We start from the raw sequence: 15271 nt of genomic DNA, 5'->3' as shown, positions 1-15271 counted from the left end.
GCGCGGGCGGCAGCGTGAGGCTCCGCGGGACAGGCAAAATACCCAGCGAAGTCTTGTCGGAGCGACCAGACTGTTCCCGCCAGCATGTGGCAGCTGTTAATCTGGCCTTAACTGCTGCGCGACTGCCACACAAGTAACCTGACCTGGTTAACTGAAAGGCGCTCAGCCCGGCTCTCATTCAGCAAACTGAACCGCCCTTGGCCCCGTCGTGTCCATCGTGTCACTCTGCTGGTCACACACAGTGGGCCAGAAGACCGGTGCAGGCGGCCAAAACTCTAGACGCGTTTTGAGCTCCAGAGTCTCTAAACAATGCTCGAATCGACCGTATGACCCCACCAATGGATTCCTCGTTAGGAGAGCAATCCATTGGTGGGGTCACACGTTTGCTTCGAGTCCCATGTAGCAACTCTGGAGCTCAAAACGCGTCTAGAGTTTTGGCCGCCTCCACCGGTCTTCTGGCCCACTGTGCCAGCTGGTCGCATCTAGGCCCATTCTAGACGACGGCGACGATTGGGTAGCCTGTCCTCCGAGTGGACTCTTCTCAAAAGCTGCACTGGAAGAATTTTTCAACTCTGTCAAAGCGAACGTTTTGGGGCCAAAGATGGTAGGAGTCCGTGAGTCCCGTGTAAACTCTGCTCACGATAGCACGGCCACCGCCACGGCCACCACCACGGCTGACGCGGGCACACGCGGGCGGCGGCCGGTCGGACGCGTCGCCAATTCGCTCAATAGGATAACCGGGTGCAGGCAGCCAGGACCACTCCAGGACCACTCCAGGACCTGCCCCGGGGTCCTGGCCGCGGTTCAATGGGACTGAATTGCGCGACCCGGCGGCGGCGGCGACGACGACGACGACCCAGAGGCCCAGCGCGGCGAGCGCGGCAGCCTAGCCTTTGAATTGAGACGCCGAGGTGCGTTCCGGGCGAGGCGAGGCGGCGGGACGTCCTCGAGCTCATCAACGCCACCGCCCTGCCCTGCCACCCTGGCCGCGGCCAGCGACAAGCGACAGTCTGTTCCTCCATCCTCCACCTTATCTGGCCCACGCGGGGGCGAGAAGGGAAAAGCTGAAAAAGAACGAGCAAGGCGCGAGTCTGACGCCGCCACTGTAAAGCCCTTCGGGCGCCTTCGGGGCAGGGGGTGGCTGGGGCGCGCGCATCGTGCCACTGCCTACTGCCGCCACCCGCCCCGCCCTGCGCCACTCCAACAAGGCCGGGCAGGGCGACGCAGGGCCGCGCGGCAGGTGCAGGGCGTGGTGGGGCCCACTGGTGGGGCCCTCCAGGTGGGGCGTGGCGGCGCGGAGTGGAGCAGAGAGCAGCGCAGAGGGACGTGGCAGAGGAGCGCGGCGCTGCGCTACGCCATGATGGCCACGCCCGGCTACACCCCGCCACGCCCCGCCACGCCGCGGCATGGCATGGCCGGGCATGGCCGGGCACGGCGGCCCCAAGGGGCAGAGCGGCCGGGCAGGGCTGCCTGGGCTGCCCCACCGATCCCGGCCAAGCGTCCGGGACCGTCCCCGGCGCGTCGGCCACCGAGCGTAGCGTAGCGTCCCGTCCCCGTCAGTGTCAGTTCCTCGCGAGCCTTACGCGTGCACGGACGCGGACGCGCGGACGCACCGCTACCAAGTAAGTTAAGCCCCGCCGGGCCGAGCCGAGCGGAGCCGCGTGCCGCCGCGCCCTGCCGGGACAGCCGCCACAGCCACCACGGTCCTCGAAGCGAGCCTTGACGAGGGCAAGCCGTGGGCCAGCCGGGCCGGAGTCCTTGGAGTCCTTGGAGTCCTTGGAGTCCTTGGCCCTCTTCCTTGACCGCCGCGGTTCGGCGCGTTCGGCGGCAAAGCCGCGAGTCACGTCGCAGAGCACAGCGACGCCGGCGTCAACGCAACAGAACGCAACGCGACGCATCGCCACTCCGCGGCGCCACGCCTCGACGCCTCGAAGCATTGGCGTTACCCGCCCAGGTGAGTCCACGCCACTGTCCACGCCAATCAAAACCCGCGAACCCCGAAACGGCGGCCGGATTGAACCCTCGCAGAACCCAGGCCTAACATCCTTCAGCCACCTAGCTCAGCCGCCCTCCGACCCCACACGCCGGCCCCTGCGACCCCACGACCCGCGACCTGCGATCAAGCCAGGCCCTTCCTTGGAGACACTGGAGGGTGACCGACTTTGCGAAGTGTAACGTGTGAAAGTGCTTGCCCCTTTGTGGCGACGACGACCCCGTGGCCCGCGCTGCAGTGTTCCCGCGGCCCTGGCCGTGAACGCGGCGAGCGCCAACACCGTCACCCTGGCCGTGGCCGTGGCCGCGCACGAGGTCGCGGAGCACGCGGGGCACGCACAGCGGCACAACCCACGCCGAGAGCAAACCTCTGGCAGGCAGGCCGCCGAGCAGGCCGCCCGGACAAGGCATTCCCTAGTGCCACAGTGGCGGCTCCTTTCATCCAAGCCGTCGCCGTGTCCAGCCGTGTCGCGGCACGTCGCGGCGCTTGGCGTCCAAAGTGTCCCCACGAGCGCCCTACCCCGCCCCGCCCCGCCCCGCCCCGCCCCGCCCCGCGCCACGCCCCACCGCGCCCCGCCGCGCCCCGCCGTGTCGCCGCCAATGGAATGGCTCGCAGGTTCATCGCCCTCACGCAGGCAAATTCCGAAACCAGGTGCTTAATCTTACAAAATGGAGGAAGTATCCATCGGCTTATTTGCCCGCGCTGATTGGCCTACGTGTTCGACAAGCGCGTGTGTTGGTGTGTGTGCGAGAGAGTGAGTGAGAGAGAATGTACTTATCACGTCTGCCCCCAAATCAAGGACCCAAGGAATACCTCATGCTTATAGTCCGTTAGACTCGAAACTCAACCCATTCCGGGAATACTGTGAAGTACATGGAGCCAGAGTGCCATAGTCTCAGTGGAGGCAGCTGGGTGCAGCCATGGGAATTCAAGTGAGCATTGAACATCGCGACGCGCCTCCAGGTCCTCCAGGTCCTTCGGGTCCTCCAGGTCCTCCAGGTCCTCCAGGTCTTCCAGGTCCTCCAGGTCCTCCAGGTCCTCCAGGTCCTCCAGGTCCTCCAGGTCCACTAGGTCCTCCAGGCCCTCCAGGTCCTCCAGGTCCTCCAGGTCCTCCAGGTCCTCCAGGCCCTCCAGGTCCTCCAGGTCCTCCAGGTCCTCCAGGTCCTCCAGGTGGTCCAGGTCCTCCAGGTCCTCCAGGCGCTGGCGTCCGGTGGCTGCCGTGCCTGCACTGCAGGCTACAGGTCGCGTGCTGCGTCGTTGCGTCGCAGTCGCACACTTTTGAGCGGCGCGAAGGCGGAAAGCGAGAGCAGCAGACCCATTGCTCTCGTTTATTACTTTATTCCAGTAAGGTGACCAACCGGTTGAAGGGACACGGACACAACAGGCGGCCGGCTATTACGTCGCACTGTAACTCGGCCTCGCCGGAAAAAAATAAAAACAAAAACACCAACGAACGAGGCGAGCGCGGACTGAGTCAGTAGGTGCTATGAGGTGGATGAGGAGAGCACCGAAGGCATCGCGTCGACGCTCTGTCTCTCTCGCACCATCGTACCCCAACGGCGGGCCGCCCCAGGCCGCCCCATGAGTGCGACAGAGACAGAGAGACAGAGATCCCTCGGCATCGCTCAGCTGGACAGGTGTAAGCAGGGGAGACGGATTGGCTCCCCTCTGTTGCCGATGACACAGTCGCCTACGAGACTCCCGCGTTTGAGTCTCCTGCGTCCGAAAGTCCAAACGTAGCGCTCCGGAATCTCCGCTCCGATTGAATGAAAGGCTATGACGCAATGTTACACGGCTGCGTCCAAATTTGAGCCGGGAGACTCCTCCCGCTAGAGAACCGCCCCACGGCTATTACCATCACAAACGCCCCGCGCCCCTCCGACTTTTGTCACATACACTGCACGCGGTCACCTCGTCCGTGCGAGTGTGTGAGTGTGTGGTGGACTCGCCGGCCGGCCGCCGTCTCCGCCCCGCTCCGCCCCCCTTCCCTGGTCCCGCCCCTCCTTGCCGGCGATCCCGTTACATGGCGTCTTGTCCCCCTCCCCCCGCCCCCTACTCCCACCTGCTCTGCTCACACCTCAGCGGGCCGGGGGCAGGGCGTGGCGGGGCGTGGCGGGGCGTGGCGGGGCGTCAGGGATTCCAGCAGCGGACCTGGCCGACCCACGCCGGGAGTAGGGATGCCGGATTGAACTGCCTTGGCGTGCATTTGGGCGGCCTTGCCTTCGCCTTGGCTTTGCCTTGGCTTTGCCTCGGCTCGGCCTGCCTCGCCGCCCGGCCTCGGACCGCCCGGCCCCGGACCCGGCCTCGCCAACCCGGGCTAGTATCAATGACCGGGGCTTACAACAGGTCCTGCAGGAACAGCGGGCAGCTGGCTCCATTCAGCCGCCGTGTCAACATTGTTCCGGCCAGTTGGTGGAGGCGCCGAGTTTGAATCGGCATCCTCCTCTGGAGCTCCTCCTGCTCAAGGCGCTCAAGGCGCTCAAGGTGACCCCGGCCGGCTGCCGTCCGCGGACCCTGTGCCCTTGCTGTTGTTGCTGCTTTGGGTCATACATCGTGTTGTTATTCGTTGCAGGGGGCGCCCGGCCCACCATGAGGCCCCCAGCGCTCCGCTTCCTCGGGCTGGCTTGCCTGGCTTGCGCAGTCGGCCTGGCTTCTGGCCAAGATGACTCCCTGGCGTCCACCTTCTTCTCGGGTAAGCATCCCCCTCAACGCCCTGGCGGCGTAATCGGGCCGCGGACCAAAACATTCCTGATTGACGAGGTATTCACAAGGGATGGAACGGTCGGAAAAATTGAAATGTTTTTCTCCAGGCTCGGACTGCCGGGACACTGTACTCCATGTTTACCGATGTTTACTAAGTCTGTCCGGTGCCATCCGGCCCTCACCTTCCGCCCTCTATCCCTCTCGCTCGCCCCCGCTGGCTCCCGCGCCCACGCCTCGAGCCAATCTAATCCAGTTGGATCCGACTCGCCGACGGCGGCACGGCGGCGGAGTCGCGCGGAGGAGCCCGGCCAGGCGAAAATATTACGGCGGAGATAGAAAGGGAGATGCTGCGGCCGGGAGAGAGGGGGGGGGGGGGGGGGGGGGAGAGGTCGCGATTTGTGGCAGGGGAGTGTGAATAGGGCAACGGGCCTGCTGTTGAATCAATGCCTCCGAGGAAAGGGAATGCCGTGTCGTGTACCAAGTCGTCTGCCCTGGTCGCCTGTCTGTCTGTCTGTCTGTCTGTCTGTCTGTCTGTCTGTCTGTCTGTCTGTCTGTCTGTCTGTCTGTCCGCCCGTCTGCCGGCGAGCGGCCGGGCGTCCGTTCGCCTTCCCTTTTAGGCAGACCCGCAAAACAAGGCGCATAGTAAACGCATGAATGTAACGGTCTATGACGTCACTTTTCCATGGCTAACGGGACGCGCCGCACCGCGCAGCACCGCGGGGAAAGGGAGGGGGGTGTCGATAGGAGGAATGTGGATAGCGTGAACCTGTCAGCCGTCTGGGCCCGGCCGGCCCGCCGGGGAAGGACACCCAATGGGACCCCGTGGCGGCAAGGCCCGGCGAGGCCCGGCAAGACCTGTCATCCGGCGTCAGCGCGTCAGCGTCCCTGGGGTGGGCTCGCGCTCGGCCTGTCCGACCCCAGGGCGCTTACATGCCACAATGGGGCTCGTTTGTTCGATGTTCGATTGTGTTCGATTGGCACAGCGGAGTCCCTGGGCGCGAGCGAGGACGTCGGCCGCCGCAGCGCGAGCGTGAGCAGCGCGGAGGACAACGTGATGCGTCACGTGTGGTTCAGGGACGACGACGGCGACTACTTCTGCGTGCACATCGAGTCCTCCGAGTCTGTGAGCCAGGAGGAGCCTGACTACGACTTCGACGTCCGCGACGTCCACACCCGGCCCCGCTACCCGCGCGACCTGCCGGACGCGGACGACGACGGCGTCCCGCCGAAGCAGTCCGGCGAGCAGGCCGAGGGCGACGACGACGCCGACGAGGAGGACGAGGAGGAAGTGCCCTGCAAGGACAAGCGCTGCACGCCGCAGCGCGACCGCGACGTGCACGGCCGGTCCGCGCGCCGCCACAAGGACCGGCTGCCGGCCGCGGGCAACCCCAACTCCCCCATCGTGCTGCCGGGGCTGGGGCTCGGCCGCTGGCAGCTGTACGGTGACTCGCACGAGGGCGCGGTGCCGCCCAGGGACTCCGCCGAGGAGGACAGCTCCGGCGACGAGCTCCCCGCCGAAGTGCCCTCGTCCGCGGAGCCCGCGCTGAGTCGGCGGCGTCGCGGAGCGCAGAGCCAGTGGTTCGACTGCGCGCCCACGGACGGCTCCGCGGCGTACATCCGCTACCTGGGCACCGGCTGCCCGCAAGGCTACCGCATCCACTACCCCACCACGGGCAACCCCGTCAAGCCCGTGGCCGTCCTGGTGCAGGGCGACGAGGACGAGGACTACGACGAGGACGAGGAGGACCAGCCCACGCCGGTGCCGCTGCGCGCGCTGCGCCGCCAGAGGCGAGACGTCTCCCGCGAGGTGGTGCTGCACTGCGACGCGCTCAAGCAGGAGGTGAAGGGCATCCTGCAGTCCCTGGGCAAGCACTGCGAGCCGGGCAAGATGGTGTACTTGACGTTCAACAAGTCGCTACCGGCGACGCCCCTCGAGTTCACCGACATCGCCTCGTGGTTCGCGCCGACCACCCCGGCGCCGTCCTTGATGGCCGGGAGGAGGAGGCGCATGGTGGCCGTCGGCGGCGCCCCGGCGCAGGACGTCCGCGGCGGCCCCCGAGCACGACAAGCTGGACAAGCTGGACAAGCTCCCCGGGCGGACAGCAGTGAGTCCACAACGATGCACCGCACGGACTGCATTGCCTGCTAGACGACCGCCTCCAGAACTTGATGCCTGGCTCTCTGCAAGTACTGCAAGTACTGCAAGTACTGTACGAAGTGCAAAGACCGCCGCCGCCCAGCGTCGCCTCGCAGCGCATGCCCACCTTTTTGCATGAGAATGAATCGCTACATGCCTGCCGCCCCGCCCCGCCCCACCCCGCCCCGCCCCGCCCCGCCCCGCCCCGCCCCGCCCCGCCCCGCCCCAGCCCCGCCCCGCCAGGACGTGAAGCAGTAGGTCACAAGTCTGCGGTGTCGCGTATCCTGCCGCAGCGCTCGGCCGCGCCGGGACGTACCGCACCGCCTATTCGCCCCGCCTCGATCAAGTGCACCGTACCGTGCGAGAGCGAGATAGGCGTCCTACTCGGACGTGTTTTATCCGCTTTTTTGCCCCGCCACCGCATGACTGTCTGACCGCCGCCGCGCCGCCCGGCCGCGCGCCCACGCCACCAATGGCCAGTGCCGTGAGCCGGTGAAGGTACGCACGCACCGTTACATATCCAGGAACCCCGACGGCCGTCCGGACGCACGAACACGAACACGCACGCGGCGCCGCGCGGCTCCCCTCCGTTTTCGGCGGCGGAGGCACGAGGCTCGCGGCGGCAGCGCTTTCCCACAAGGAGAGCAGAAAATTCAAAATGATGTCGAGGCCTTGGTCACTTTGATGCCAGTTTGGACTTAACTGACATAAAACATCGCATACGGAAGTGACTTCAGAATGATGCACCACTGCCACGTCAAAGTCATTCAGCCTTCTCGAAAATGACGTCAAAGTAACTGCGGTTCGGAGACAGCAGCTCGAGCAGTGCGCGGCCAATGAGAGTTCCCGCCAAAACGCGGCGCGGGGCGCGGCCACGGCGCGGCCGGCGAAATGTAGGTCAGCATGCTCCTCCCACGGCCACGGCCACGGCCACGCCGCGGCCGCAGCAACAGCACTGTTTGTTCTGCCGAATGATGCGAAGTGGAATCAGCAAGCGGCATCGTGGCATCGCGGCGGGGAGAGCGGGGACGAAGACTCGGAGACGCATGTTTCAAGTTTGCCGCGCGCTCGGCCGCATCGCCGCATCGCCGCATCGCCGCATCGGCATGGTGCTTATGTTTTCCCACGATTGTGTCTGATATAGGTTGCCCATCACCGCATGACAGATCTGCAGTTTTGACAGTCAAAGGATTGGGCGCGATTCCTAATTTTCGTCTGGTCGCTCTGTGTTTAAGACACCACTCACCGTTTCGTCTGTGTGCCGCAGGTCTCCTGGACACCATCACCAACACGGCGGAGAGCAAGGACTGCCCCGGCGTCTGCGTGCACACCCTCGCCACCCTCATCTGCTACCAGGTCCTGGAGGACGTGGCCTGCCCGTCGCCGTCCATGAGATGCTGCGTGGACCAGGCCCCCGCCAACCAGACTCAGGCCGAGGCTCAGCCCGCCGCGAAGCCCACTCCTGGTGAGTCCCATGGCAGGCGACCTGCCGCGCCACCAATGTGCCTTGATAACGCGTCCTTTGTCGCAGTGCCGGCCAAGACCAAGAAGCCGCCGCCGCCACCGAGCACGACCACCACGACGACGACCACCACCCCGTCGACCACCACCGCGGCGGTGAAGACGACCAAGCGGCCCGAGCAGACGACGGCCGCGTCTGACGCGGCCACCACCAAGGATGGGGCAGGTCAGTGCCGCAGTGGCGCAGTGCGGCGCGGCAGTGGCGGGGACGTCCCGGGGAAGTCCCTCTAACAGTGCGCCTGTTGCAGTGCGCACGTGCCCGGGCGTCTGCGTGGCCGAGCGCATTTCCGACTACTGCGAGGCCGTGCTCAACGTGGCCGACCTGTGCAAGCCGTCGCTCAAGTGCTGCGTGTCCAAGGACGTGTTCGGCGACGACGCGCCGCCGCCCAGCCTCGTCATCATGGACCGCAACTCGACGAGGACCCGTCCGCCGGCCGGCAGCTCCACCACGACCACCACGTCCACCACCACCACCCCGGCGCCGCCGACCTCCACCGGTACGTCCCTTTGGCAACAGGTTCGCGCGAAAGCAAACGAAAAGCCGGGGGAAGCCCGATGAGCCGTCGGCTAACCTGTCTCTGTGCCTTGTTGACTGCGGCAGCGTCGCCGCCACCGAGGACGACGGACAGCCCCAAGCAGCCGCCGCCGTCCTCCATGCGGCCGCTGCACCGGCCGTGCAAGGGCGAGTGCGTGAGCGGGCTGTTCTCGCTGTTCTGCGACGAGGTGGACCTGGACGCCACCTGCCCCGGCGGCGACGACTCGTGCTGCATCACCAACCCCGTGGAGGCGGCCCCCCGTGAGTACACCCACCATGACCATGGCCTGACCACCACGACGGCCTGCGGTAGATTCACTGGACTCGGTCGGCTCGTCCCCGACACGCGGACGGCGCGGACACGCCGGTAGCGCGGACAGCGCGGCCGCAGCCGGCCTCCAGTTAAGTCCAATGGTAGATCGGGAACGCGGTCAGCGAGGTCGACGCCCCGGCCCCGCCACACCCCGCCCCGCCCCGCCCCTCCCCCGTGCCGTCTGCCACCGAGCCCCGCCTGCCCCGCCCGCCCCGCCCGCCACGCCCAGCCAAAGAGGCTGGCGATGAGACGCATAAGCGGTAAGCGGTAGGGCATGGCTAGCACGGCGTACAGGTGCGGAGTGAGGTGACGCCATGGGACCCGCTCGCCGGGCGTGCCGTGCCGCCGTGCCGTGTCGCCCAAGTGCGCAGCGACGCGACGCGACTACTGTTTTTCGCCCCCAGAAAACCGCCTGAAAGTTAGGCAAAGAGCAACCTGTGTAAAGTCAGAAAGCAACACGTTCAAAACCAAAACCCAGAAAAACAACCTCCTGAAAATTCCTGTCTCACTCGTTGAGAGATGACCACCATCCTAGTTTTCACCTGATACAGTAACACACGGCTTCACGAAAGGAAATTGACGTTCTGCTCGCTGTGCAGGGCCTCCTCCTGGACAGACGCGCCCCGGCTCGCCCTCGGGCGGCAGCCCCACGTCGGCGCCCACCACCACGACGATGGCCACCACCAGGAGGCCCTCCACCACCACCACGACACACTCGCCGCTGCCGCGCTGCCCCGGCTTCTGCCTGCTGGCCATCATGTCCGGCTTCTGCGAGCGGCCGTCCGTCCTGGTGCCTCACACGTCCACCTGCCAGAGGGGCTCCGTGTGCTGCGACAACCGGCCGCGCCCCAAGCCCACCACCACGACGACGACCACCACGACCACCACGCCCGCGCCCAGGGACGACCGGCCCGACTGCCCCGGCTCATGCATCGTCACCTACTTGTCCTTCACCTGCTTCCGTGAGTACCACCTTAAGCACACCTTAAGAGCATCAGCCCCGCAAAGTTTCTATGACGGCGCGCTTGCATGTCCGCAGGCAACGCTGAGATGACGGAGCTGTTCAAGTGCCGCAAGGCGGGCACGCAGTGCTGCGCCCCCAAGTCCATCATCCACGAGACGCTGGACCTCAAGCTGGGCGGCGGCAGCGCTGGCGGCGGCGACGCGGACGGCGACACGAACCACCTGGGCGGAGGCACGCCGACGCTGTCCGGCCTGGGCCCGCCCAAGTACGGCCCCCCGGCCTTCGCGGCGCCGCCCCCGCCCGCCTCCAACAGGAACGACACCGTGCTGCCGTACCGGCCGCCGGCGCGCAGGCCACCCATGCCGCCGCCACTGCCGCCGCCGGGCCCCTCCGCGCACGTCCCGCCAGTGTCCGGGCCGCTGATGACGCCGGCACTGCCGCCGACGACGTCCACGACGCCGAGGCCCGCAGTCTACAGCAAGTACGTGTGCGGCGTGAAGGGCACCGCGCGCGCCAGGGCCACGGACCACCCGCGCCCGCCCGTCGTGGCCGAGGCGTCGACGCCGTCCCAGTGGGCGCCGGCCGAGCTGGAGCAGGACCCGAGCTTCGCCGCGCTGCTCCGCGAGGGACGCAGCCTGGCACCGCGCACCCGCGGTGGCAGGGTGGTGGGCGGCGACGACGCCGAGCCCGCCGAGTGGTGCTGGCAGGTCGCCCTCATCAACTCCCTGAACCAGTATCTGTGCGGCGGAGCCCTGATCGGCACGCAGTGGGTGCTGACCGCCGCGCACTGTGTCACCAAGTGAGTACGACGATCGGTTGTGCTGTTTGAACGAGAGGCAACTGCGAAGCTTGGCTTTTGGCTCGCCAGACGGCCAAGCTTTGCAGGCGCCTCCCTCACTCCGTCCGAGCGCCCTGCCCTGACCTGCCCCAACCCTCGCAGCATCGTGCGCTCGGGTGACTCCATCTACGTGCGCGTCGGCGACCACGACCTGACGCGCAAGTACGGTTCGGCGGGCGCGCAGACGCTGCGCGTGGCCACCACCTACATCCACCACAACCACAACTCGCAGACGCTGGACCACGACGTGGCCCTCCTCAAGCTGCACGGCCAGGCCGAGCTGGGCGGCGGCGTGTGCCTGGTGTGCCTGCCCGCGCGGGGCGTGGGCCAGACCGCCGGCAAGCGGTGTACCGTCACCGGCTACGGATACATGGGCGAATGTAAGTCCAGACTTGACTCCGAGGCCCGGCTCCGCCCGGCTTCGCGTTACTTCCAATCCCCGCTTCGCGTTCCGCGTTCCGTCGTGTCTGATCCCCTTTTTGTCTTTCAGCCGGTCCGATCCCTCTGCGGGTCCGCGAGGCCGAGATCCCCATCGTGAGCGACGCCGAGTGCATCCGCAAGATCAACGCCGTCACGGAGAAGATCTTCATCCTGCCGGCGAGCAGCTTCTGCGCCGGCGGCGAGGCGGGCAACGATGCCTGTCAGGTGAGCCTGTCCGCTTTTACTTTGCCCTTGCACTCACAAACTTTTTCAATTAAAAAGAAAGAAAATCAAAGGTGGAGTGCCGTCTTTCGACCCACGCCGATCGCAGGCAGTGTTGCCACTCGCTGGCAAAAATCACCACGGTGCACTGGCGTTCAAAGTCGGGTAGCATTGCCAACCTCAGCCAGCCCACTAGAACTTGCACTTGGCAGGTGTTCAGACATTGCCAAGTGGCCAGTCTGAGATTGGCTCCAGTGCATCATGGGGATTTTCGCCCACTTAAGGGGCAACACTGGCGTGGCGGGCGAACGGCCGAGCGCCCGTGAGCGGGCCCGCCTGCGTCGCAGTGGCGTCGGAAGGTTTGCCTACCCGCGCTCCGCAGGCGCCACTGAAGTCGTTTGTGCGTCGACACTGCTTGACCCTGCCGCTGTGCGTGTTGCAGGGCGACGGCGGCGGCCCGCTGGTGTGCCAGGACGACGGCTTCTACGAGCTGGCCGGCCTGGTGTCCTGGGGCTTCGGCTGCGGCCGCGTCGACGTGCCCGGCGTGTACGTCAAGGTGTCCTCCTTCATCGGCTGGATCAACCAGATCATCAGCGTCAACAACCTCTAGAGACCCAGAGGCCCCTGACGGCCTCACACTGTGCTTTCAACTTTCTGCGTGCATCTCTATTCCCTTTTCCTTCGGCGGCGGAGGGTCTGCGGGACGTGTGACCAAAAGACTGACGGGAGGAGTCTGGCGTGCGGATTCGGCCGGCCGCTGCACTGGCCGCGCTCCGGGCTGCTCCGGGCGCCCGGAAGGAACTCGACTGATTCCGGAAGCGCGCCGGTCCGGCCCGGTCCTGGCCGTCAGGGCAGCGCCGGCCGGCACAATGTGAAACGGAAAATCAAAAAAAGTATTGCAGGTGTGGTGCTTTGAGCTCAGCGCGCCACTGCCACGCAGACAGCCCGAATTTGGAACCGCGACCTGAAACCACGATGTGTTCAACCGCCGAGACCTTTTCCATTTCTGACGACGAGAAGTGTGGAGCGAGAGAGAGTGCTGAAGGGGTATGTTGGTGTTCCGTTGAAGCGCCCTGGTTTCTCGTTCGGCCACGATAAAAAAAAAATTGAAAATGTGGCGCCTAGTGGACGGCGAGTTGAAGCCCCCTGACTGGCTTGGAATTGTACAGTGAAGTCGGAACGTTCCCGTCAGATATTAGGACGGGGGTCCGGACCGGGTTGCCCGCCCGACAGCCTGAAGGCGGGTCACGGTGACGGGGAAGTGGGAAACGGCATTTCCCGAGTACTGTCGCCATGCGAAAATGGCTCGCTAAAAACAAACTCGAGTGCAAATCAGACGAGAATGGAAGTGCGTGTGTGTGAGTGAGTGTGAGTTCGAGTGTATCTACGTGACTGTGCGAGTGTGTGTGTGTGTGTGTGTCTGTGTGTGAGTGCCAGTGCGAGTGTGTGAGTGACCTGGGTGGGTTCGGTGGGTGTTTGGGCGGGTGTGGGTGGGTGGGTGAATGCAGAGTATGGACCCAAGTGAGAGCGTGTATTTATGTATGTTTATGTAAGGGATTGTTTTTGTATTTTTGTACATTATGTATTTGTCTAGTTTCCTTTGCCTTTGTCTTATCAGCGAGCTATTTTTGTGAATTGTTCCCATCACCTCTACCGGCGACCCAGTATTGTTATTATGCCTAAATTATTATTTTTAATAAATTTAAATTATTAAACTCAAGCTATTTTAGGTCATTTTGTTTCTCACCGGAACCTTTCCCATTTTCCAGCGAACCTCACAACAACAGAAGGCCGGGCGGGGAAAGTTCGTCAACCCTCGTTACATTTAATTGAAGCGAAGCGCGGGAGTAATGGGTGCCAGGAGCGAGACATGTAAATCCTAGTGCCCTGCCAGAGGCGGCTCGAAAGGGAACTCCCAGTGCCAGCCAAACAGAAAAAAATACAATTTTTAGTTTATATTACACAAGATTTTATTTTTTTTCTGGTGCGAAGTAAGGCATAATTTATACACAGGTACTCTGAAGACTATCACATGACAAAAGGACACGCATGGTAAACAATGGTAACTCATTTCCCACCGTTTGGAACACAGGGACACTGCGATGAACTCGCATGGAATTAATTCACGCAAAATAAATAAGAATTGAATTTCAAGACGACCTGCACTCTTTTTTTTTTCACTCGATACTTGTTATAATGAGATGAGGTGAGGATGGCTGTTCGGCTCGATGCAGTCGGGGGGCGGTTTACCAACCCGAGGACCAGCCGGAGCCCCCGGAGGAGTAGGACGGAGAGGACCAGCCCGAGGAGGCAGACGGCCAGCCGCCGGAGGAGTAGGACCCGGAGGAGTAGGACGGGGAGGACCAGCCCGAGGAGTAGGACGGGGACGACCAGCCGGAGGACTTGTAGCCCGAGGAGTAGGACGGGGAAGACCAGCCGGAGGAGTAGGACGGTGAGGACCAGCCCGAGGAGTAGGACGGGGAGGACCAGCCGGAGGACTTGTAGCCCGAGGAGTAGGACGGGGAGGACCAGCCCGACGAGTACGACGGGGAAGACCAGCCGGAGCTGCCGGAAGAGTAGGAGGACGAGGGCCAGCCGCCGCCGGAGGACCAGCCGGAGGACTTGATGACGGCGGGAGACGACCATCCCGAGGAGTAGGACGGGCTGCTCCAGCCCGAGGACTTGATGACCGGGGAGGACCAGCCGGAGCTGTAGCCGCCTCCGGACGGCCAGCCTCCGGAGCTCTTCCAGCCGCCCCCGGAGCTCCAGCCGCCGGAGCCGTAGCCGCCGCCGTAGCCGCCGGAGCTCCAGCCGCCGGAGCCGTAGCCGCCGGAGCCGCCAGAGCTCCAGCCGCCAGCGTGGACGGCCACCACGCCGCACAGCACCATCGCGACCTGCAACACGCCGGGGAACTTGAAGGTGACGAGGGTCTGGGCGTTTTGGGGGACGCGTCGCGACGCGCCGTGGGATGGGTTCACTTCGTGCGCTTCGCGGTCACCGAGGACCTCGGCGGGATGCCCCGGCCTCGGCCGCCGCCGACCCGGCATGCTTCCCACACTGCATACACGGCGCGGACTACCTCGGCGATGACGAGCTGGACAGGCTCGGACTGGCCCCCAAAAGGCTCCGGCGGATAAGACCGCAAAGGGCCCCCGATCATCATTATGTTTTTACCCTTCATGACCAACTTTGTGAGGCTACCGCTCCCAAACTATTTGCGGTCAGTAGCCTTCGATTCAGGGTATGAAAGAGTAGGGTCTTAAGAACTAGCTTCGAGGGAAGCCTTTTACGGCAACTAGATGGACACAGTGGCCACCAAAGTCAGCAATCAGCAAATTTCGAGATTCGACCATTTTTGACCACTTGGTCGGAAAACCGTGCGGTCAAAGCCAAATCGTGCGGTCAACGTCTTCCTGATACAGGGCATGAAAGAGTAGGGTCTTAAGAACTAGGACGTCGAGGAGGCCTTTTACGCAACTAGATTGGACACAGTGGCCACCCAAAGTCAGCAAAATCAGCAATTCGAGTCGACCCTTTGACCAACTTGGTCGGAAAATCGTGCGGTCAAAGCCAAAATCGTTGGGTCAACGTCTCGATAAGGGCATGAAAGAGTAGGTTTAAAATA

General features: G+C 64.3%; 2 protein-coding genes across 4 annotated transcripts; one reads left to right on the top strand and one right to left on the bottom strand.

The window, feature by feature from the left end:
- The first annotated feature begins 1632 nt into the window (after positions 1-1632).
- On the top strand, positions 1633-12761 carry LOC117647235 (protein masquerade). Of its 3 annotated transcripts, none has more exons than XM_034388886.1 (11): positions 1633-1954; positions 4566-4685; positions 8101-8298; positions 8365-8520; positions 8603-8851; positions 8956-9150; positions 9802-10164; positions 10242-10965; positions 11107-11384; positions 11495-11649; positions 12089-12761. In XM_034388886.1, exons 2-11 carry the CDS (start codon positions 4583-4585, stop codon positions 12254-12256), a joined length of 2589 nt encoding a protein of 862 aa, XP_034244777.1. In that variant the 5' UTR covers positions 1633-1954; positions 4566-4582; the 3' UTR covers positions 12257-12761. The 3 variants fall into 3 exon arrangements, with proteins under 3 accessions (XP_034244777.1, XP_034244779.1, XP_034244776.1); XM_034388888.1 differs by lacking the exon at positions 1633-1954 and adding an exon at positions 4388-4477; XM_034388885.1 differs by lacking the exons at positions 1633-1954; positions 4566-4685 and adding an exon at positions 6104-6801.
- An 851-nt stretch (positions 12762-13612) lies between these two features.
- LOC117647337 (uncharacterized transmembrane protein DDB_G0289901-like) lies at positions 13613-14534 on the bottom strand. Its single transcript, XM_034389057.1, has one exon. It carries the CDS (start codon positions 14532-14534, stop codon positions 13893-13895), a length of 642 nt encoding a protein of 213 aa, XP_034244948.1. The 3' UTR covers positions 13613-13892.
- Between the last annotated feature and the right edge of the window lie 737 nt (positions 14535-15271).

This window comes from Thrips palmi, unplaced genomic scaffold, assembly GCF_012932325.1.
Source record: "Thrips palmi isolate BJ-2018 unplaced genomic scaffold, TpBJ-2018v1 HiC_scaffold_2, whole genome shotgun sequence".
NCBI lineage: Eukaryota > Metazoa > Arthropoda > Insecta > Thysanoptera > Thripidae > Thrips > Thrips palmi.
The sequence above is the reverse complement of the archived record's forward strand: the minus strand, read 5'-3'. Positions and strand labels throughout refer to the sequence as shown.